Source organism: Sander vitreus, chromosome 3 (assembly GCF_031162955.1).
Source record: "Sander vitreus isolate 19-12246 chromosome 3, sanVit1, whole genome shotgun sequence".
Lineage (NCBI taxonomy): Eukaryota > Metazoa > Chordata > Actinopteri > Perciformes > Percidae > Sander > Sander vitreus.
The window spans coordinates 21,709,345-21,734,690 of record NC_135857.1 but is presented as its reverse complement, the minus strand read 5'-3'; the positions used below and the strand labels follow the sequence as shown (position 1 = coordinate 21,734,690).

The window sequence follows — 25,346 nt, the reverse complement described above, 5'->3', positions numbered from 1 at the left end:
GAAATGCATGCGTTTTGCTGGAAGTGGAGTAGGCTAATTTGTATTTCTTGTCTTTAAGCCCTTTGCGTCCAGTTTGCTTTTTTTAGGGTCCATATGCAGCTTCTTCCGATCACCACCAGACGACTCTCTCCCTCCCCCCTCTCTGTGAAGCGAAGCCCCGCCTGTGACCAGGTTACGGGGCGGGGCCTGGCTGTGCGGAGCCGGGAGGCAGGCAGAGCGTTTTTCACCACAGCTGTGCTCCTCCGCTCTTTGTCAGTCTCTGCTTCTTTCCTGCGTTTTTCTATCCGGTAGAAGGATACAAAGAGACGGGACAGACAGCATGAACTAGAGACAGAGCACGAGATCGGCGGGGGAGGTAGAGGGACACGAGAAATCTAACCGGACTACAGTCTAGTCCAGACACGGATACTATTATCTTCAGACTGGATACAGAGATCCGCCGATGTACGCACTGGGTTTTAACCACCAAAGAGTGTCGAAACCAGAGGGAGAGGGCCGGACTATATCGCGCAGGTAGGCTTTTGCCGTCTTGTTGTGTCAGAGAAATGTAGAAAGGGTGTTTGTTTTTTCCTAAATCGGCTCTCGGAAAGCGGCGCTATAACAAATCACCCTGCCTGTCGCCTACTGCAGTGCTTCAGTGTTTGGTTTTTAAAAGCTTTTCAACTCCGCGGCCCGCACAGCTCCCGGGTCTGCTGAAGAAGTGTTTGTTAACGAGAGGAAAGCTGTTGTAGCGACGTGGTGAAATAAAGCTCCTGGGTGCCCCATTTAGGCTATCCTTTCGCTGCTCCGCCGCAGTGCCTTGTGTGTGTATATGTATATCTGTGTGTGTGTGTGTGTGTGTGTGTGTGTGTGTGTGTGTGTGTGTCTCGACTGTAGCCTACGTGCAAACTTGCTCGGGCAACGATGTGTAAGCGGCACGTAGACGGCAAGGGCCGCGTATCGGACTCCCGTGATCAAAATATATCGTCCCGAGAGAGAGAGAGGTTTTGTTACATGATGATTTTATCGCTCCTGCTCGGAGACACAGCTGTAATTGCTGGCATGAGTCAAAGGCAAAGTCCGTTTATAGCCTACCCGCTATGCTCATTTTTATAAAATTAATCTGAAACTGGTGACTCTGTGCTCAAGTTCCCTACAGCAGGATTAGGTAATATTTTTTCCGCTTCAATTAGCCTACTGGCTGCAAGAAGCTGCGTGAACCCGTCTCCCCTTTCCAAACGAGAAGAACAATCTGTAACGTTCATAGGCTATGGGTTTATAATAGGTTTGTGTCAGCTGATCTTTGTTGGGGCTGTTGCTGTGTAATTCCTGTTAATTATAAGGTTACTAATTAGCCTATTTCTGCAGGGTCTTTATTAATTTTGTCGGAAGGGTTGTTAGGCTATATAGGTTTCGTTTCAGCAGATAGCCTATAGAGGGGTTTCCTTTCCAGGAAGGGAAAGATGAGTTTTCATAGTTATTTTTTGCAGCCCAAGCAACCTATTAATCATCACTTTATGCGCCAGGATGACTTCAACTTGGAAACTAAGACTATACGATGTTATAGGTGTTATCTTTGATGACTACCTCTTTCTTTCTCTCTTACTCTTTCTCCCAGGACTGTCGGGATTTAGGAGGGGATCATGGATAAAACTTTGCACATTCTCCAGAAATCCGTAGACGGTGTACCGACTAGGATCTCCCTGGATATGAGTTTAAATATGGACGAAGGGGAAGATTTCACTGAACAGCAGATAGTGGGGCTCCCGGACAAAATACCTTTGGTGAAACCTTATTTCAAAAAGAAGCAGAGGAAATTGGACGCGAAATGCCTCCACCGTGCCCTGGAGGATCCCATACTGACCACTTTACTTAGCACGGATGCGCTGGTGTCCGGGGATGGGGTGTTTGTTCCCCGGAACCAGCCGGGCCGGACTCCGGGCAACCTGTGCGCAGCGGCCGTGGTAAAACAGAACTGTAGGGGCCAAGTGTGTCTCAAAAACCCGGGTGCTGCGGCCGACCCTACAGCTGGGGCTGGAGTACCGGGATTAATGACCAGGGACGGTGATGTGGAAATAGCCGATACTACTGCGGAGCTGGAGGAGACTGAGCGGCGAGGGGAGCGACCCAAAATCACGGACCCTACCCCCGACAGCCGCTGCTTTCAGCCGAAACCTGGCCTCAGGGCGGCCGTGAGCACAGTGACAATAACTCCCCCCGGCGGGGATATACCTCCCACAGTTGCACCCCAGGCTGTTCACCAGGGGGAGATCATCAAAAGCAATGGCCTCTTAACCTCTGAGGCTCAAAACCTTCCAGTCAAAGACTGCACCGGCGTCCAGGACCCCCTCCTCCTGCAGCCTGACAAAGGAGTGCTATTTCAGGATAAAAGTGAAGAGGCCTCCCTGGACTTGGTTTTTGAGCTGCTCACCCAGCTCCAGTATCACACTCACCAGTCAGACTCAGTGGACATCTGTGTGGATTTCCTCCAAGGACAGTGTGTATATGGCAATGACTGTGCCCACCACCACACTGTCTTACCCTACCACTGGCAGATCCGCAGGACCAATAATCAGACGTGGCAGAGCATAGCAGACGACTCCCAGGAACAGCTGGAAAGGCTGTACTGCAACCCTGACAATGAGCAAGTCAGGCTCAAGTTTCAGTAAGTATCCTCTATAGTGGTTACTGCAACCTGCAGGCTGTTTTATTCTGTATTGTGTATATTGTATGGCCTGTGGATAGAAACGGGATCTCTTTGTGGAGGGAAGCAGTAACAGAGTATTTCTTTATTTCTGTTTTGGATCTGTAGGCTACCTGTGGGCAGAGGGTTAATTCACTTTCAATTCTCTCAATTCCAAATAGGAACTGAAAACATAGTTCATGCACTTGTGGGATATTTCTGTTTATTCTGAACAACACTTATATATTATTTATAATAAATCTCAATAAAGATGGATAGAGCTTTAATAACATTGTAGCAGAACAATTTTAAACCGAAATACTCTTACCGGATCAATAGTTATAAAAAAAGAAGAAAGTATAGTAGTGCATTTCACCCACACTAGTATATTGTAGTGTAATAAGAACTGCTAAAAAGGCTACTGTGTGGTAAATTGATAAATACATTGTTGCCATGTCACAAGTACCTATAAATTAACACATTTTTACACTTGTGACATGGCAACAATGGTGCAGTAAGCTGATAGGCTGCTTGTGAATGATAAGCACTTCTGGTTCGGTGTGTTGGAAACAGTAGAACTCGGCATGGGCTTCCTTTTTGGTTTCACCACCAGTGACAAACTGAAAACTTTAACTCTACAGCTGTTCTATAGCCTACATGTGTGGCTTATGAACTGCGGCCAAGTGTATGTGCATGTATGGCTGTTATTTTTACAGTTAGGGTGAACCCTAACCCTTAACATCCTAAATGTGGTTTATTAATGCATGTGTGAAAGTGTGTATTCGTCATTTTATCTTGTGTGTGTGTGTGTGTGTGTGTTTTGGCCTTCACGTGTCTAGTTAATGTGTACCTGACATGCATCTTTATTTGAACTATCATATCAGCTATCGTGCCCTTGTGTAGTCATAGCACTCCAGCTCCCAGCCCTGATATTGGTTATCTATTTCCTGTATTTTTCCCTGCTCCCACTACTCACCCTGTGATTGGCTGGAGCACCGAGACTTTACAGCACTCATGACAGAAAGCTGTGAACTTTTATGACCCTCAGTGCGGTCAATGACACAGACGCACTTGGCAGCTTCTCTTCTTCCCTCGGTCATAGACATGCACACCACCGTGTATACTCACACACACACTGCTTGGCACGCAGACGCTCCCACGAATCGGCTGCACAAAGAAGCTCAGTGGCTTGCAGTGCTCACACGCACGCCTTTTAGCAGACAGAGATAAAGTTCTCTTTCACTCTCTCACACACCCACATAGATACACATGCATGCAAGCACTTGGCAAGCCCCAGTGAGGTGACATAAAGGAGCATGTACCGCTTCCTATGTAACTGTACATTCACACACAAGCAATCACGCACATTGAGTACATCTACATGGGCGCTGTTCACCTTTTTCTAAACACAGGTTGCTTATCTGTTTATTCTGTTTATATTCCAGTTTACTATATTAGTGACTGAAGATGTCCCCTCCACAGTAGCCCACATGACAAAGTCTGAGTCCCACCGTCCTATCTTATCCCATGATGTTACTATGTCCATGAATATCTATACCGACCAATATATTGTCCAGCAAGCTGTTCTTTTTCTGGTGTCAGATATATTTTCTTCTGTACCGTTTAGGTAAGACTATTGATTGTTTTCCTTAACGATTAATCTGTCAATTATTTTCTCGATTAATTATTTTGTCTGAAGCGCTTTTCACAATCAGTTTCTGAAAGCCAAATTTGACGTCTTCTAATGTCTGGTTTGTGTTTACTATCACATAAGTTAAAGAAAAGCTGCAAATCCTCAACAATTAAGATGCTGGGACTAGAGAGTGTTTGGTATTTTTGTTTGAGAAATAAATTTGGATAAACCAAGTATCAAAATGAATCAACTTACTTTTTCAGCCTGTTGTTCTAGTAGCAATTACAGTTGCAGAAAGTGGACATTGTCAAGTAGTTGATACTAGTAGTCATACTTATCGGTTGATTAAGGTGTAAACATGCCATTACGGCAACTTAAGGTTTAAACTACCACATTTAACTATTTTCTGTTCACTTCAAGTATGATCTCATAATGTAATCAGGAAACGCTGTCTTCGTCACATTATTTGCTTGAATCGGGTTAAAAGTGCAGTCTGTATAAACATAGTCTTTATGCCATTATATCCTCAAACTATCAACCACGTCCACATCATCAGGTCTTTCATGATTAACTGAGCCCTTTGAGCGGCCATGTGTGTTTGTCCTTGTTTATGTCAGTGTGGACACCACACACACACACACACACACACACACACACACACACATACACACACTACATCTACTTACTGCGCATGCACTTGCAGACACATACACACGGGTTTGCGTGTGCACACAAAGATTTGTATGTGTGTTCAACTTGTTGACTCATGTTTTCAACTGAAACTATGCAAAGTGCATATTGCTCCACAAACAGGATATGCACCTGGTGGTGTCAACCCAAATTCTTCAGAGGCCCTTTGAGTCTGTTACACTCTCGCACAGTCAGAAAGGACCATCTGGCTCACTTGACTGAAAATATGCTAGAAAATAGAAATGCCAGAATAATTTACCATATGTTTGTCATTATGATGATGATGATGATGATGATAATGATCATTTTCCTTTTTACATTGAGCAAAATGAATTTATTCTGTAATGTGCACTAAAAACTTTGTACAACACAATTTGTGTTTGTTTATGGTTTGGATAACACACAGGCTATGGAGTTGTTTCTTTTAATTTTCTCTGTGATATTTTAAAAGTTGAGTCTGACTCTGACATCTCTGATAATTACTTTTTCAAGTCTCTTGACACACATTAGAAGCTAGATAATCACTGAATACACTCGTTTTCGCTTAATTACACCATTCCAAGCACTATCAACACATTTTAAATTTCACCTGGAAGGTCTGTAACCGTCAAATACATTCTCATCATGGCTATTCTTTATCATAACTTTCCCTTTTGCTGCTTCTGGAGTGCATTTCTACATTTCTTTCAAGCACCCAAGGCATGAAACTCATATGTTTTTTGAAGTTTTTCTAACCCTGACCCTAGAACAGGTTTGACTATTTTAGAATGGTAGATTGAAACCTAACACAAAACATTTGACATGACGTAAAACCTTTTCATTCCTGATACACATGACTTTTCTGACAAATAACACTGTTTGTGGGTTTTTGTGTTTAGTCATTCATCCACAGTAAGTAAACACTGGCTAATTTCTAGTTGTGTAGGGTGTTGTTTAAAAAAAATTGTGTTATCGGATTCCAATCCAGTGTTTATTTACACCACAGGTTAGGACTTAATATAGGTAGTTAAGCTGCCTCCGGTGGACGTGAATGTTATTAAATTGTTTGTTTGGGGCTCTTAAGAGCTGATCAGGTGATGAGAGCCAAACAGGAAAGTCCATAAACTGCGTAGCGTTCAAACTGTTCTGGTTATTCAGCGCACAGTTCAGTCATTTACTCAAAGCTTTGTGTTGTACTGGGTGCGTGTGAGAGCTCTTTTGATACGGTTCTTTAGAGACGCAATCCAGCCTGTCTTTTTCTGCACGCAAGTACACACACACGGCGAAGGCATCACCGTGGTTACCACAGCTAAATGATAACATTGTTAGTGATCTAAAGAACAGCAGATGACTTAACAAGCTCTACTGTCGGTATGGCAACACAGGCATGATCTGCCATCTGCCATGTGTGTGTGTTAGGAGGACAGTGAGTGGACAGACAAGAAAACGATTGAGCGTTTTTGTGCGTCTGCATCTGATTATGTCCTGTACGGTCTATTGTAGCCTATTGTTCTGCGCTGAGCTGTTCCCATGTGTGTATGATCCATAGCACAGGTTAATCCCATCCATATGATAAGCAGGAATGGAAGTCGGGCTAATCCATTTTAGTCATGAACCCAGCAGTAAGGAGGAATGTCATAGTCATCGCTTCTAAAAGTTATACTGTGATAATCTTCAGCTGTACACTTGCTTGTGATGAAGTGTGTGTGTGTGTGTGTGTGTGTGTGTGTGCGCGCGCATGTGTGTGTCTGCGCATGTTTAATTCCTCCATGGCTTATTTAAAGAGTAGTATGTGATGTTTTTTTATTTACAGGAATAACCTATTATTATGCCAATTTCCTGTAATATCTTTTTAAGGGGAACTTGAAAAACATTTCAGATTATCTTTGTAACCATGACTAAGCACACTGTGTGTGTGTCTTTTGTTGGCCAGGTGATAAAAGCCCTGCTTGTCATTAACTGACATAAAAAGTCACCGAGCACCAACCAAGGGCAGAGTGACCTGACACCATGGAGTGTGTGTGAATGAGCGTATGTTTATATCGCAGGGGAAGTCATGTTACCTCATTGTGTCACGAATCAAAGAAAATCAAGAATGGTTGTGTCTATGAGAGCTTTGTTTGCGTGTGGTGATTGTGCGTGTGTAAAAACAGGGCGTGTCAAGATAATCTGTGTTTCTGTGTGTGGCTATAACGTGTCAGACGGCCCATGCCATGAATCAGTCGGGCGAGGTCTGGGTCGCTCTGCCTCTTATTACTCAGTCTGCCTTCAACCCTCCTTTCTTTCCCCTCTCCACCTCTTCCTCCTTTTTCCTAACTGGATCTTTTGTCCTGTACATTTCCTTGTCTCACCCCTCTATTACTCCTTTTCTCTAAAGATGTGGACATGTGTGTGTGCTTTTGATTCTGCACTCAAGCATTATCTTCTTCTCTTTCTCAAGTGTCATTAAGTGCTATTTTTAAATTCAGACTCTGTTATCTTCCAATCTTACTCCGGTTCTTTAATGTTTTGTACACTGGAAAGAGTTTTAAAATGTCAAAGAGGGTTAAAGGAGTGAGAGAGAGGACACCCTGAACTATGAGCTCAATGATGTTCTGTAGATGAGGACGGAGACACACCCTAACACGAACTATCCAGGACATGTAGGAGATGATGGTGAACATTTTTTCCTGTTCTCTTTGCATTATTGACTTCATGTTGTTCACAGCCCTAAGAGCAAAAAAATAAATAAAAATCAAATAAAGCACATTTAAATAGATAACTGGAAAGTGAATAGCTCTCTAACATAAGGAAATAACACTGACTCATGACATCAAGGTTGTGCGTGTGTGAGAACCCTTCGTCAGCAGATTTGGTTGACTGACTGACTTATCAAGGCGTGACGGATGATGTTTGCGCATGTGTACATGAATCTGTCGAAAGAATGTGTGTGTGTTTGTACGCTAGTGAGTGAGCTCTCATGTTATTTCTTTTTTTTCTAGCCTGAATTGTGACGTTCACAATAGCATGAATGATGCTGGTATGTGGGTCCTTGTGAGTGCAGCCGTGAGAATGTGTGTGTGTGTGTGTGTGTGTGTGTGTGTGTGTGTGTTAAAGGCAGTGTGGGGGATTAACAGCCATTTTGACAGTGCAGTGAGTTTTCTTAACCTTTATCAAAGCCCGTCTACGGAAAGCCGTTCCACTACCTATTCAGCCCCATTGTACCGAATTTGGTTGCCGTTCCACCAGAGTTCCACTGGGGGTGATCACGGTCCAGTGCTGAATGAATGGGACTCTATGGAGCTAGACGGCTAAATTTGTCTCAGATTTCATTGTAGTTTTTGCAAGTTCAACATAGATTATAGGTCAAAAGTTGAATGAACGAGTACTGGTGTCCTTTCGATTTCTTACAGGTTGAGTTGTTGTTGCCCATAACACGCTAGCATTCTGCTAATGAATGCTGATTGGTCAGTGAAGGACTAATTACGATCGGAGATCCCACTTGACGGCATCCGAAGCAGAACCAGAATGTCAGAGTGAATATTTCGGCGTGGTCTTTAAAACATTAGCAAACCTCTGTCGTGTATTGACAGGGAGAGCCTAACCTGTCAGCTGTGTTGTTGATGCCTCGAGAGAAAAAAGGAAGCGACTAAGAGCTTGCCGTAAAGCAGTACCTCTGGCCGTATATGTGTATGACGTCATGGACATTTTAAAAGGCTTTTTAGAACAAAAAAGCCACTTTAAAAAAATCTAACACCCAGCAGTGTGTATTTTCTTAGCCTCCCCTTTCGAATGCAACATTCAAATTACTAGACAAAAAATTATATCCTGAGAAAAGTGGATTTTGAGGGGTATAGCTCCATAGAGTCCCATTCATTCTGCACTGGCCTGTGAGCGCCCCCTATATGGAACTCTGGTGGAACTGCAACCAGTTCAGAAACCGGAAGTAACGAGAGAGTGGAACTTCTTCCCTTATTAGAAATTCTTTGCCTTTATTTATCCAAGGGATACATTTGCTGAACATGCTTTCTCTTTTCTCCAGCAACACCCTGCTCCCATATTCAGCACTGATCCACACATTCACACCTTGGAGCTGCCCGCTGCAGGAACAGAGCCAATTTGTGCAGTTTCAACCCACATGCTTTGCTCATGGGCCTTCTTCTTTCACCTTTAGCATACAAACACTGCACCCTAGTCAGCAGTTGTTTTTTTCCCCTGTAAAACTAAAATACGTTGCTCTTTCAATTTGCATTTTCAGTTGACTTTGATGTGTGTACCTTTGCACAAACTTGGTCGTGAAAGTGTCGACCATGTCAGAGTGGGTGTGCCTTGCGTCTCTTTCCAACTTTTGATTGGCCTTCACTTTGAAAGCACAGAATCTCAGTGCACTTAATTTAACCGGCGGAATTTTTTTTCCGAACACCACAAACTAGTCTGGGAGCGATAGAGGGGAAAGGACCCTGTGAAACATTTTTAAAATCATTGACTGACCTCTCTGGAGATTTGTCTTCGTGTGTGTAAGAGAGAGATCAACTTAATCAGTGAGTGAGGTGGGGAGGCTGCTTGTAAATGAGACAAGCAACTTAAGTTGCTCATAATACATCCTGAAAATGTGCATCATAACACATACACACACACACACACACACACACACACACACACACACACACACACACACACACACACACAGAAGTTCTTGTCATCACAACACACCATTGCATGTTCTCTACTGAGAGAGAGACAGAGACAAAGGCAGTAAAGTAAGAGAAAAGGTCATCCAGGTGCATCTTGCTTTTTCATACACATAGTACAGAGAACATATGTGTGGAGAAACAGAAAGAAGCAGTGAAAAGAGAAACGGAGCAGAGAGATGACAGAACAAATTTTGAAAAAGACCAATATGAGCAGAAGAGAACAAGCTGACCAGAGGTGAAGTAAAGGATGAACTGTTTTCAAACTTAATTTGTTTGTGCTACATTTTCAGTTTCTTTCCTTTTTACTTCCTTCTATATCCCTGTCTTTTCCTGTAGCACCTACTTCCGTCATCCTTTCCATTCTAGCTCTGCCTTTGATATTCAAATTAGATTTTTGTTCGCATGAAACCGAAACATGAGTTTTAGTTACTTAAATGCTTGAATGCAATTCAGAAATCAATACCTCGTGGACATCTGCATTATGCATCTGCCTTGTCTTTCTGGAAATCTGGTGATCTGATAATCAGTGACTCAATCATCAGTTACTGTTTTGTTTCTGTATGTGCTTAGTGAATTCATTCTTATTTCACTTCCTCTTACAAAGATGCAGTCAGTGTGACTTAAATATAAATAGAGTATAATTAGTATTTGTTTCAGTTTATGTATGTTTTGGGGAAATGACTCCACACCTTTCATTATCACCTTCCTGACCAAAACTGATGTCTGTTTGTGTATGTGTGCATGTAACCCAATATTTCACTTCTGCATTCACTTCTGCATGCTGTTGAACTAATAACTCAGCAGGTCCACACACTCAGCTTCTCTGTGTTTTAGATGAAACGGCTAATGACTGTAATTTATTTGCTTTATTTAAAACAAACCTGAGGCATAGACATTATCAAGACACAACCCCTGCTTTACACACACACACACACACACACACACACACACACACACACACACACACACACACACACACACACACACACACACACATATTTCCAGACAGACACACACTCCCCGATGTCTAACCTTTGACATGACATCCAATTAGTTTCCCGGCATAAATCAATGAGCTTATTAACACTCTCAGGCGGTCTGCATTGTTATTGTGTGTGTGTGTGTGTGTGTGTGTGTGTGTGTGTGTGTGTGTGTGTGTGTCTCTCTCTCTCTGCCTCTGCCTCTCTGTCTGGCTGCCGTCCATGGCATAGCGTGCCAGTCTATGATGCCCACATTTATGTGAGTGGTATGTCTGACCCAGAAAGGATTTGCCAGAGGCCCTATGGAGGACTAATGTAGAGAGACGGATGCGCACACACACACATGCGCGCACGCGCGGGGGTTTGATCCATGCTTGTCGAGACAGAGAGAGGTTAAGGGAGGTTGTATGCATATTATAAGATTATGCGTTTACACAATTGATTTATTTACGTAGCATGCTAATACTACTGCTACATGCTAATGCTTAATACTAGGATGTTACAAAATAATTGTTCTATTTACCTGACTGATGACTACTCGAGAAGACAAATGTCAGGATCACAAAAATGAGAGGCAAAGCTTTTGAAGGAATAGCTCGGCATTTTGGGAAATACGCTCATTTACTTTCTTGCCAAGAATTAGATGAGAAGAACAAAACTACTCGCATGTATGCACACTGAAATATGATATGAAGCTAGTTAGCTTAGCTTAGCATAAAGACTAGGGGAAAACAGCTATAATGGCTCTGTCCATAACAAAATCCCCCAATCAGAAACTCAAAAGCTAATTACTTATTAACACATAATATTTATAAACACAATATAAGCTAAGCTTACTGGCTGTTGTTGGTAGCGTCATATTTACTGTACAGACATAAGAGTTGTATCAACCTTCTCATCTAACTCTCGGCAAGAAAGTAAATAAGCAAATGTCCTCTAATTTGAATTATTCCTGTAACCATCATGCTACAAAGTGAAATGGCAGAAATAGCATATTCCTTGGCAGTCTTGCTTACGTCATTCATGTTTAAATTTTGACATATCTTCTGTGCTGGTCTGTTTTAAAAGTAAAGATTCCAGTGTTATTCATGTTTTCAGTGTGTGTAAATATAATGTTTTGATCATGTACGTGTGACATGCAAGTCATGTAGTTGATGCTGTCATCCTGTGTGACTCCTACTGAATGAGCAATTAGAGGTTTGGTCGTCTTGCTCCGGGGCAAGTTAAATTAAGGTTTCATGGAATTATAAACTGTGACCATACAACAACAAGGTCACCGTGCCGTAGCTACATGTTAGCCGTCCGTTGTTGTTTTTTTCCGCTGACTGTAGCAGTTAGTTATTTTTTTCACAATGATTTTAACTTTGTCTTTCAGGAGCCGTGTGTTTTCCCTAGACTTTGGGGCAATGCGAGTGTGTGACCTGGAATTTGACCGTGTCCGACGACTGACCACTCCTGCCAGCCCTTTACCCATGCCCACAACGAACCCAAACCCCACCCCCAGCTGTCAAACAGTGTGGAAGTACTACTGCAGAGACAACTTTGGCTGGAGGGAATACTCTGAGGTAAGCCGCTCAGTGCAATTTTGTGTGTGTGTGTGTGTGTGTGTGTGTGTGTGTGTGTGTGTGTGTGTGTGTGTCTTTGTTTGCGTGTACGCTCCATGAACATGAGGCCAGACGTATTAACTCTGCCCACACCAATCAATTGTCTAGCCACTGTGATGGGATCGATTTAGACACACATACACACACATATACACACCTAAACACCCCTTGTGACACAGCTGTCCCCAGCTAATTTCAATTTATTTCACCAGATGACTATTTTCTATCTGTGCATAAGTGTGATTTTGTGTGTCCTGATGATGTCGTTATCATCGTTATCAGCTTTTTGTTATCTTCATTACACCACGCTTCACTGACATTTCCCTCTCCAAACTCTAGGGTTGGGCATCGTTTGGATTTTAACGATTCTGATTCCAATTCCGATTCTTCCTTTCGGTTCCGGTTCTTATCGATTCTCGATTCCGATTCTTTGAGGGGTGGAGTTGAAATGGGTCACATGCCTATTTTCACAAAATCAGAGGAAAGTTTTGTTTTGATTCAATGGTGGTTTGCAGTTTTACTGCTTTTTCAATGTAAAATAAAGCCACACTAGAGCGCTGCTTACTGTGCTCCAAGGCTGCAACACAACAAGCGCCTGGCCACTTCAGAAACCAAAACTTGCGCATATTAAATTGGGAAGCGATGATCGGATTTGAAACCAAATCCTCTAAACTATTCCAAGCGATTCCAATAAAAAAACGATTCTACTGGAATCGTAATTTTTGAAACAATTCCAAGTAGGAATTGGTTCTCGATGCCCAACCCTACCAAACTCTTTCTTCCTCCTTCCACCGTTGAATGAAAATGCAGAACAGTCAGCTGTATAAAATGACAAACAATTCTAGTCTAATCTCTTCTTTTTCTTTGTGCTGCTCTTCCTTTTCTACATTTTTTCTTTCTCTTCCACCTCTTCTCTTCCACAGCCGGTGGTGAAGCTCATAGAGGAGGCGAGTTCGAGGGGTCTTAAGGAGGTGCGATTCATTACGCTCCAGAACCAGTATATCCTCAACATCAGGGAGGGCTTCCAGCAAAATGCCATCTTTGGGTTCAGGCGTCAGATCAAGAAGCGGCCCATGTTCATGTCCTCTGTGATGCTTACACCCCACTTACAGTAAGTAAAGACTTTTAACACTTGATTTCAATATCCCTGATGCTCTTAAAATGGGTAGGAGGTAAGGACATATAGAGTCTGGATGTTACTGATCCAGAGTTGGGTTTTGTTAGCCATGCTAGCGGCGTAGCTCTAGGGATGGCAATGTCGGTTTGTTGGTCTGTCGGTTGACCCACTATCGGGGTACTATTGGATGGATTGCAATGAGAGTTTGTAGAGACATTCATGTCCCCCTCAGGGTGAATTGTAATAACCTTGGTGATCCTCTGACTTTTGATTTAGGTAAATGTTTAAATTTGTTCAATACTAATTCAGATACCTGCAAAACTGATGACATTTCCATCAGCCTCAGCTGTACTTTGTGTTTTGTGCTTATTAGCAAATGTTAGCGTATTAACACTCTAAACTAAGATGGTGAGAATGGCAAACATTGAACCTGCTAAATATCATGCTAGCATTGTTAGCATGTTGGCATTAGGATGTAGACTCTTTGTCCTGTGTCTGCCAATCATTTGTCAAAATAAAGGACGAGCTGACGGAACAAGCTCATTTACAAATATGCTTGGTATTGCCGATATGGAAGCTATTTGGATGCAAAAAGTATTGCTTCTGAGCGGCCTTATAATCTTGATGAAGGATAACAAAACATTGTGATAATCATCAGGGTTTAGAATACCTGTTAATTAATAGCAAGGCAAAGTGTCAGGAACAGCCAGTCCTCAGTTGAAAGGCAGAGGTCATTCCCTTGATTGCTATTTCCTATTGAAACCAGGCAGAGCCAGAGTAATTCACTGTACAGTAAAAGGAGCAGCTTTAGCCTCTGCGGCTAATTTCCGGCTGTAGTAGCCGGCTGGCTGACAATAGGCATCCTAAAATACAATGGTTAACAAGTATAATGGTTTTCTAATGTTAGAAAATATTTTGTATTTTGGAAATGAAGCCACGTTGAGTATAAGAACAAAGTCCTGTATTCCCTGTATTCCAGATGGGTCAGTGGTAAAGTTGGTTTTTCAGCATGTGATACACTGTCTTCCTGTGGCTCTATGTTCTGTGAGCATCCTGAGAACAGACAGGCACACAGAGGTCGGACCACAATGCTAATGTCACACTTAAGCGCAAATACTTAAAAGTTCTCTAGTGTTGCTTTAAAAGCCTCTGAGCAGTGAGCTGAACTTAATACCCATATTAACACTTCAGATTTTTAGCTCAAACAAAGTCACTGGTACACAGGAGCTGTCCTGTTCAGAATGAAGTGGGCCTGAACCAGATACGGAAAATTAGATAACGAGGCAAATGAGAACAAATAAGACAAGAGGTGAATAGAGAGCGAGAGCAAACAAATAAAGAGAGTGAAAGGACATCCTGTGAGCGCCCACAATATCAAAGAAATATCAACTGACGTAATTTCAGAGGAATTTTCATCTTTCAGCTGCCGATTTCTGTGAAGTGATCTGCCTCGCCGCACTTGCCTCAGTGATATTCCTGAAACAAGTGATACCAGATTGGAAACAAGTGGCGTCATCTCACCCCATTTGCAGAATATTTCACTTTCCTTGCCAAGCAGGCTGCTGTAGCAGTGTTCTGCCAGTGTCCCGCACAGAGCAAACTCTAGTACGAGCTGTTCCTACAGGGCCTTGACAGTCAAGAGGAGACAAAATGGAGAGCAGGGGAGGGAGAAAATTAGTTGGAGGAAGCTGGAGACATGGAAGGAATGAAAGGAGAAAGAGACAGCAAGTGAGATAGAGAACACAGTAAGAGGAAGTAAGAGAGGTCTAAATGGTTTGCAGAGTAGTGCTGGTAAGTGAAGGAGTGTGAACTGTTCCTGGGACTTTTCATCCATTTGTAGTGATTAATTACGAGGACAAAAATGTGATTGCACAGTCAGCTTGTTTTTTTTCACGGGAATGAATGCAAGTCAATGCAGTGTCCTCCCAAGTGTGTGTGTGTGTGTGTGTGTGTGTGTGTGTGTGTGTGTGTGTGTGTGTGTGTGTGTGTGTGTGTGTGTGTGTGTGTCAGGAACAATCTGTGCTAGGCTTAGAGGTTGAGGTCATTAGCTTGATTGGCACCCTCTCTCCCTCCCTCCCTCTCCTTCTGTCATCTCTCTCTCTCCTGATTGTTATTTTCAGCCATCTCTCCCTCCCCCGCTATCTGTTCTAATCTTTCTCTTTTTCACTCTTTTCTCTCCTAAACTCTATCACTCTCTTGGTATCTGTCCCTTTTCATTTCACACTTGTTTTCTGCAGCAGGCTGTGCTATGATCTCTTCAAAGCACACAGGGGAATAGAGACATCGATTGCAGGGAGAGATCGAGACTGGACAGACAAGATAAGAGAGGGAGAGATGAGATGAGAGATGAGAAAAACTGTCTCACTGACTCAGAGTCGCACTGATCACAGTCTCTTGATGACACACATGCACGCTCTCTTATGGCTGATAGGGCTAACAGCATTTACACTTAGAGAGCATTAACTTGACAGCCAAATACTGTTATTGACTCAAATGCCAGACATAATAGCCTTTTTGTCGCTTTCATGACAGCTCCGCAATTGGCTTCTTTATTTTTCCCTCTCTCCTGTCTCTCCCTCACTCTGCTTCCCTGTTGTCTTGTTTGGTGTCTGGGTTTCATTTTCGCGTGGCCCTGCTGTTTTGTTTTGTCGATGACGGCTGCTGTGGAGCTGCTCCACTCAGCAGCGTAGTGATGTCATTGTTGACAGTTGGTGAAGTATGAATAGGGCAAGGCTAAGATGTGTCAGTTCATCGCAGCGGACAGAGGTTTTGTAGAGATAGGTAGCGGGCTGTAATGTATGGCTTGTGTGGTTGGTTAGTTTATAGTAGGACCTGTTTAATAAGGTGCAGCAGCTAACATTTCATCGTGAAGCAAATGTCTTCATCAAAGTAAACTCTTTTACTCTGTTCAAGACATGTCATGTCTAAAATGTTAGTTGTTATAAAAGTGATTCTCTGTTTAAGCATGTTGTACTGTATGTAAAGGCCTATACAAAGGAGTGGGTTATAATAATATATTCATAATATTTATTTATTTATTTATTTATTAGACTGTATGTGGTCACCATTTTCATTTATTAGTTTTTTTAATTTTTTTTATCTTTTGGTAAATTATACTAAAAGATATTATGTATATATTCATGGTGGGGAACAAAAGTGAATGAATCGTAGGATGTTCCTAATTTTATGGGTTTATTCCTCAAAGGTTTTCTGAAAAGATCTTTGTAATTTGGTAGTAATTATAGTGAGAATAAAAATAAGCTTTTAAGACAGTTATCTGTTATTTTTGTTGAGTTTATAAGAGGTTGTTGATTCCAGTAGAATTTCCTCTGGAGATCAGCTGGTGGAAATTAACGCTCTAATTAATATTAATTCATTATTGCCATATTATTCTACACGTATGTTGAATAGCATCCTTGTTAGTCGACAAATGTCAAATTTTTTAACATGAGGCTGTCCGCAATATGTTGAGCATTGACTTAAAACTTCTTGACTTCTATGCTAGCAAGTAATTTTAAATGAATAAATTGGACTCAACGATTGTCTCCATATCCTCATTATTAGTACGACATTACATAGTTCTTTCTAGCAACCTTCCTCGGAATTCACAAATCACAAAAACATGTTTTCTATCTCTTTCTTTCTCTCTAGGACTTTAAGCGGCCTCTCTTCATCTCCCCTCCCCTGTTCCTCCTCCTCCTCGTCCATGGATCTCTCCGTGTCGCATCCCCTCTCGCCGACCACCATAAACCCACCCAGCCTTTTTCCGGAAACATGGTTACCCATGACGATGAGCCAGGACTTCCTGCAGGTGCCGGTCTCACGTGAAGACCGCAGCTACCGGACAGTGTACAGCCTTTTCCACAAGACGGTTTCGGAGACAAAGTTCAGGATCCTCAAGATCCAGCGTGTGCAGAACCCCTTTCTCTGGGAGAAGTACAAGAGGTGAGCCAAGGAGCGGAAGCTTTTTACTTTTTAAAGCACTTCCTCATTATTGGAGATATCGTCTGTTAATCTAACTTCATGAAGCATTTCCAAGAACCGTAACCAGTAACCCTGACAACATGTGTAAATACTTTGTAAAACAGAGCATACTTTTCTGTCAGGGTTAGAAAGTTCACTGTTGTCAAAGTTTGAGTGTCTTCAATTCTTTTAGAAGCATCTTTTTAACCTTTAAACGCTGTGGTGCAGCTGTGGCATATGACTCTGACGCATTTGTAGGTTGTTTTATTAAACGTAATTCTGCTGAACTGCTGAAATTATCACCAGCTACTATGTTAGAAGAATGGTATGATTTTAAGTGGTGGTGTGATTGTAATTTGTTTGACCACACTTGGAGACCTAAGATAGTATTTAGGTTACAAGCTATGTTAGCTAGGCTATGTTTATATGATATTATCAAGCCAAAGTGGTGCTAAAGTTGTACCAAATATTAGTGCAGTGTGGTTTATATTATGTTAAATTATTTGGTTTCTTTTTTGTCCTAGTTTTACATATTTTGCTGTTGTGGCACAAAATGTATTGTTAAGCTTTCTGAGCAGATTTCTGTTCTATTTCAGTTTTCTCAAAATGTTTCAGTCATAGCTGCAAATTTACTTGCAGACAGAAACATGAATAAAAGTATTTCTTAACAACAAACACAGGGTGAATGAGAAACAATGTGAGAAGAGGAAAAAAAAAGGGCAAATAGGACCAGCTGTGTGGGACTTCGTGAGAAGGAGTCAGAGGTGGTGTGTCAACACGGCGGATGGAGAGATGTTTTTGTGAAGATTGTCTTCCTGTCGCAAACAGTGGGTTAACCACTGTGGTTACAGCAGGGCTGGTTCTATCAGCTGTGACAGTTACACTCTCCCACACTGACTGGTACACACGGTTTCAATATGACAGTGTTTGTGTGTGTGCGCCCCCCTCACTCGGGTTATAACAGGGAAGCTGTAACTGTGCGTGCGTGCGTGCATGCATGCGTGCATGCATGCGTGCATGCATGCATGCATGTGCACACGCTCAGATGCATGCGGTGTCCGTCTGTCAGGTCACAAGCTGCGTGGTCATTGGAGGTCACGCCCGGGTCACAGCCTCTCTGGCTCGAAACGCATTCACCTCCGCATGCCTGATTGATCCGCTCACATCAAACAAGCTGTGTGTGTAAATGTGTGTGTGTTGCTCAAGAAATGGATTAGGCTCAATGTTCTTACCCGGTTTAGAGCAAACAAGGCTGTCACAACATCACAACTTTTGAATAGAAAAAGCAGGACTGCTCCCAGCTGTATACTAATTCAACACCTGAGACAGATTTGTTATTTTATTATATTTTGTCAGGTTAAAATGAAGAAATAATAAGCTATAAACACAAAAATAAAACTCACCTTCTGTCTCTCTCTGCTCCAACAGAAAGAAGGAGTACATGTCCCGTCGTATGTCAGAGATGGACCGGCTGCTGAGCGAGCGCCACCTCTTCCACGGCACCTCGGCCGACGTGGTGGAGGGCATCTGCAAGCACAACTTTGACCCCCGAGTCTGCGGCAAACACGCCACTATGTTTGGCCAGGGCTCATACTTTGCCCGCAAGGCTGTCTACTCCCACAACTTCTCCAAGCGCTCACCCAAAGGAGTCCACTGCATGTTCCTGGCCAAAGTGCTCACTGGCAGGTGTGTGTGGGTACTGTAGTTCATAAGTTGATAGTTGGGGGGTTGGATAGTTGTTGGATAGTTGTTTTTAATCACTGCAAAACATGCTTTATTAGAGGTTGGTGATATGGATTAAATGTTTTATCACAGTATTTATAATTTTATTTCGCAATTGGTGATATATATATATATATATATATATATATATATATATATATAGTAATATAGTACATTTTTAGAACATTCAAATATGTATTAAAATAAATAATTTGTCTGGTTTTGGCTAATGCAGCAAATTAAATATTTTTAAAAAGTCAACGTATTTCCTAAATATGAATAAATAAATCCAGTATTGCCATAAAGCAGTCCTACCCATTCATGTACAACATTGGCAGCAATGCAACCAGATATATTAAAGGGATAGTTTCCTCTCCATAAACGGAATATACATATTTAAATAGCTTGAGTCGTCTCACAGTATTTCTCTCAATGTATTTAATGTGAGATTGAGCCTCAACATTTCTTAATATTAGTGGCATAGGATTAATTCTTCTTTGTATCAGTGGTATATCTCAACTAGGACATCATGATTTGATGTGATGTGTTAGCTGGAAGTGACATAGTTTGGTGAATGCTAATTGAGGCTTTATGTGTCCAGTTTTTATTGGGGTTACATGTTTTAGTGCCTCTGCGTAAACAACATCCCTTTCTGATCTTATCACTGTCTTAGTCTTAATTCTTTCAACATAAATTCACAGAACATATCAGCATTAATTTGGATCATGGAAATCCAGAGGTTCTTTTCCATAGACCATCATTCAGTCATGCATGCAGTCAATTCATGCTATGTGTCATGCTTAAAATGCAAGTCAAATCTAGAGCCTCACATGGAAAACAGCTGATTTGGCTGAACCCATCAGTGCAGCAGACTGTTCTGTCTTAATCTATATCTGGCAAACAGACTGTTTAGCGTCGCTACCCACCAACTTTGTCTGTAGCTGAAAATGTTCTTATTTTAATTTGTTTTATTTATGACCCCAGAGAAAGTGGAACAAAGATTGATGGATTACGGGTCTTTAGGGTTTGACATCAATATTTAAGAGATGAAAAAACAAACAGGTTACAATGTGCTGGCTCATTTTATAAAATTACAGTACATTCAATTCATGCACTTAAGAGTTTTCTTTTAGATGGTACATTCATCTTCTGTAACTCCAGACTTGCAGAGCTGAATGGAAATGTGTTATATAACACAAATGCAAAGACCATTGCTTTCCAGTTTACACTCTGTAGTATATTCCCGACCACATAACTAATCTTGTCTCTGTCCTCTTTGTTGTGTTTATACAGGTTTACTGTAGGAAATCCCTCCATGCGGCGACCTCCACCTATCAATCTTCGTGACCCTTCCAGTGACCTTTATGACTCCTGTGTGGACAACTGGGTGGACCCTCAGATCTATGTCATCTTCAACGATGACCAGAGCTACCCTTACTTTATCATTCACTATGAGGAAGTACCCGGCACTGTCGCCGTCTAAGCCCTGGATCAGCCCTGGGTCTGTCTGTATTTGCAAATACTTACTCATAGTTTGTTTTAGTCTGTTAATGTGCCAGATGAGTGGAGTTTGCCACTTAAGATAAAAGGTACACGTCCAGACCAGTAACAAGCTGAAATTTACTTTAGAGTACTTGATGGCTGTTGCTTTATTCAACTTTAACGGAATCACTTTGCCAGACTAAACTTCACCTTACATCTGCTGCTCTATACAGGTTGAAACAGTCTGAGACATGTTTGCAAATACTTTGATCAAGGTCTGCAGTCAACTCGATCCAACCAGACTGGACTGCAGTAAAGAACAACAGACTGGTCTGGAACAGATTAAACTGGACAAAACTGGACTAGCAAAGGACAACACCTGTTTCATTCAGTGTTCAGAGGTGGATGACAACTGACAACAGCTGCGACCCTAACTGACTTGACTGGACTCATATACCATACTTTGTTATCTAGTATGAACAGGAGCCTAGTGATGATCACAACAGGATTTTCTGATCTGGAGCAGATGCAAGAAAAACCAAACCTAGTCCTCATATAGTTTTGACGTAGTCGTATGGCTGTACATTAACTCAACTCCACATCAGGACAAATGCTGTAGTAGACAGTTAGCGTCCTGCCAGTACTGTGAATGACCAACTGGCTGAATTATTTGGAGGAAGAAGCAACCAACCAATCAGACGCTTCCATAGAGAAACCATGGTGACACTGACCCCGTCATTCTCTTACGAAAATCATTGTATGTGTTTACCCAGCCTCTGGCCCTCTGGTGTTTTTTTCAAGTCTATGTGCTGCGTGTTTGAATCTTTTAGTTTAGTGCAAATGAATCTTGTGGCCTCTTCAAACAGACAATGGACGTGAGTTTCAGTAGGACTTTTACAAATGGACATCCACAGAAAACCTCCCGGCAGAGGTTTCACATGAAGCCAGTTCTGTGCTCGGTTTGCGGTTTTGCCTTTGCGTCCACCACATTGTTTCCTTGTGGGGGGGTTTGAACAGTGGACCGTTTCATGCTGAGACTCGGTAGCGCTATAGCGTTTCGTCAACAAACCACCCTGAAGCTCATCTCTCTTGGACCGCTCTCTCGCTCAGAGACAGTAGACATGTTTTATTAAGACAAACTGTACAGACGTTCTCTTTGTTTATATTTGAACTGTGTGCCTTTTGTTCATAAAAAAATTATTTATGTTAGTTTAATGTAACATTGATTAAATAAAGAAACTAAAAGAAAAAAAAGACGAATTGGTGAACTTATGCTTTATTCAAATCATGTCGAGTCAGATTTATTAGTAATGTAAGGGTAATGGTGTTTTGTTAACCTCCCTCCTAGACATTCCTGTAAACATAAGACCAATCAGCACTCTCCAAAGACTCTCAACGTGAGATCTGTGAAGGACGTTTAATTGGGTCACAGCACAATTAGCATAATACAGACTTCATTCATTAGAAACGTATTTAGAGAATTCATAAAGCAGGTATTGTAAAGCCAGTTGTTTCTGAAAAGAGTTAAACTAATAGTTTGAAATATGCTTATTCGCTTGCTTGCCGAGAGTCAGATGAGAAGATGTTCTTATCCAGAGCAATAAAACAAATAAGTGTAGAAATGTGTAATAATTGCGTCAAAGAACTTCCATCCAACACAATGTGCAGTAAGAATAGTAGTTGTTCTGCTTAGTATAACTGTCAGCCATATGCTGTTGGCTGCACCACTGGTCTCAATAAGAGCTGCGTCATATTTTAGCGGTTTTGAGGAGTTCATCTGATTATTTGTTCACCAGAGAATTCACCCTAGCTCAGCCCTCGCTCTGTCTGCCACCTCCCCAGGCTCTCCTTCCCCCACATCCCCAGCAGTGTATTAACTGAGCGCCATGTCTAATGCGGTCCAGAGGGAGGCTAGCGGAGGTAGCTGTCTATCCCAGCCCAGACACAGCACACATGGGCCGCAGCAGAAGAACTCAACACCCCGCCCTTCCTCCTCCTCCTCTGCAACTCATTCACTTCTCATTTCTCAGACAAACTTCTCCCCCCTGTTGTTTCTTTCACCTCATCTCTTGTCTTTCTATCCCTAATCATTTTATCTAACCTTCCTTAGGAGACTGAAAAGAGAGAGAAAAGAGAGAAACAGCTACCCTGACTCTCTCCAAAAGGAACAACATCTGCTATATCTATTTATATATCTCGTTTGTTTAATTTGTGCAATAACCAAAGTGTATTTAAACCACAATTTGTGGTTTTATGGAGGGTTATGTGCGGGACAATTTTTTTGGCCACACAGTTACTTCCTGGAGTCTCCGCAGGTTCTCTTGGAAAAAATAATTCCAGCTCATAACCCAAAGTTTTCCTTTAATTGTCCACATGGTGTTTATTTTCTAAGCTCATTACAGCATTATAAGAGTCTATGTTTAAATTTGACTACTTTTAGTAAATAGTAAAAAATAAAATTAGATAAAACAAGTATGGATAAAACCAAATGGGCCCTGTTTCTTTCTAAAATAAAACTGTGTCCCCTCGTATCAAGAATTGTAAGCAGTTAAAAGTTTAAAAAAAGTGTCTAAATTATTCTAATGTGGGACTCATCCATCAGCAAATTTCTGTTACTCCCATTTTCTTTCTTTCGTTGCAAGTGCACCGTTTTGCCTCCCTTTGGTTGCTCCCTCAGCCCCACTCTCTGCTCGGCCTGGGGTCACTGTGTCGTGTAAAAGACTATCGTGCTGAGCTTCGCTTTTTTTTGGCAGAGGAGAGGGGAACGAGGGAGATAAGAGAGAAGGGGGGCAGGGGTGTGGGGGGTGGAGAGGGATAGAGAGAGGGAGGAAGAGGAGTTATTTTGCTCTCTTCGTGCCTCCTCGCTGAGCTGCGTGCCTGCAGCTCAGCGTGCAAGATTGCGCAGGTTGCCCCCTATTTGTCCCCATCTCTCTATCTCCCAGGCTTTCTCTCTTACATAGCTTCCCACTCTTAATCTCTCTCACAGCCTTTTCGTTCTCTTTCCACTTTTTTTTCAATGTCCTTCTCCAACCTGCCCCATCTCATCAGTTCTTAGCAGCTTAAAATCCTTTTGCCCTCACATCTTAATGATTCTCTCTCTCTCTCTCTCTCTCTCTCTCTCTCTCTCTCTCTCTCTCTCTCTCTCTGTGTCTGTCTCTGTGAGTCATGCAGCAGGGACTGGCTGGGTTTGTTTGCCTGACTGCCCTCCAGGAATTGCTGCTGGCACACAGAAAACACTACTTTTGTAGACCTGCTGGCTGGGGTTAGAAGAGGAGGAGGGGAGCAGGAGAAGATGTGAAAGGAGGATGGAGGGGATGAGAGGAGAGAGCGATAAGAGAGACAAGGGAAGTACGGGGAGGGACATAAAATAAAACAAATGAAGCGGGACAGAGGAAAGATGAGTTTGCAGAAGTGTGTGTGTGTGTGTGTGTGTGTGTGTGTGTGTGTGTTTGTGTGTGTTTACGTCTTGCAGCATCTAAAGTAAGTCTCTGACTGGAGACCAGGCTTCTAAAACAGATTCAAAATCGTTTTGGATGCATTTATAATTAATTTGGGTCTCAAAGACAAGTTCAAATGTGCACCTACACTTACAAACCCACATACACAATTTGAATCAAGCTCATTAAATTTCCCATCTGAATTATTCAGTGTGTAAAAAGGGGGGTTTCTTTGTCGAGAAATGAGATGCTTAAACACCCCCACACTGATTTGTAACGTGCAGTTTTGCAGTGATTGAGTGTGTGCAAAATTGACTTTGCTGATTTTTTTTTTTTCAACGGTTGTAATAGACTTGTAGTGTTATTTTCACTTATAGGCTATGCTCTTACCAAGAAAAGCAGCAGAACATTACCTCCTGTTAATCTGCTGTACATTGTGGAACACAGCTACCCTGTGACTCGTTTAGAAGTGTAACTCTGGGCCCAACTGCACGGCTGAATTTCACTTCGAAATTCTGTATTTTAAACAATAAAAAGCATCACATTTTAAATGTCACTTTGTATGAGTAAGTAAGTCTCATTTTGAATGTGTTCTTCCACAGTAGATGAAGCAACCAACCTTTTGAGTACTTTTTTCCTACTCTGTTGTGGTGTACGTTTTTAATATGAAATTATCTTTTCTATAGTTTTAGTTCCTCTGTGCTGCTCTGGTCTGCTCAGCCCAAACTTTCCAAACACACACACACACACAGGTTACATACTGCAGCCCCATTCTTCCGGCTTAAGCTTTTTCATATTGCTCCAATATCTCTGTCACTCACACACATGCCGGCATGAATGGAGAAACGCACGCAAGAGCATGTGTTTATTTTTCAAACTCGCACATGTATCTGGAAATGTCTAAGCTTTGGTCCGTTTTAACCCTCGTTCCTCTTCTCTCACACGCATGCACAGATAAACACACTGACATGCATGCACATATGTATGCGCACACACACACACACACACACACACACACACACACACACTTCCTGCATTAAGCCCAGGTCCATATTGCTCCAACGATGCCCAGCTGCAACCAATGAAAATTCCAGTTACTGTTTTTACTTCCCTCCCTCCATCTCTATCATTTCAAATTTCAGCTCTAAGCCTTTGAGAGAGCCAGCAGCCAAATATGGTCAGGCTTGTGTCATGAACTTTGTGCGACCTTCTAAAGCGGCATAGAAATCATGACCTTTAAGACCCTGCCTGAGGCTGAGCTTTAGGCACCGTTCTGCATGACCACGGAAATAAGTCATATGTGCTTATGCATATGCACGCTGTCGTGGGCAAGTCTGAGAGAGAGTTCATAACCTGTGACTTACTGAACATTTCTGACCATTTAGTGGCTCGTTTTACTGTATC

The 25,346-nt window shown here is 42.1% G+C and overlaps 1 protein-coding gene across 1 annotated transcript; it reads left to right on the top strand.

Annotated features, from left to right (window-relative positions):
- The first annotated feature begins 212 nt into the window (after positions 1 to 212).
- On the top strand, positions 213 to 24,498 carry tiparp (TCDD-inducible poly(ADP-ribose) polymerase). Its single transcript, XM_078246495.1, has 7 exons — positions 213 to 513; positions 1,598 to 2,644; positions 11,993 to 12,182; positions 13,145 to 13,332; positions 16,990 to 17,283; positions 18,730 to 18,987; positions 20,317 to 24,498. The coding sequence occupies exons 2-7, from the start codon at positions 1,623 to 1,625 to the stop codon at positions 20,504 to 20,506; spliced, it is 2,142 nt and encodes a 713-aa protein (XP_078102621.1). The 5' UTR covers positions 213 to 513; positions 1,598 to 1,622; the 3' UTR covers positions 20,507 to 24,498.
- Positions 24,499 to 25,346: the final 848 nt, after the last annotated feature.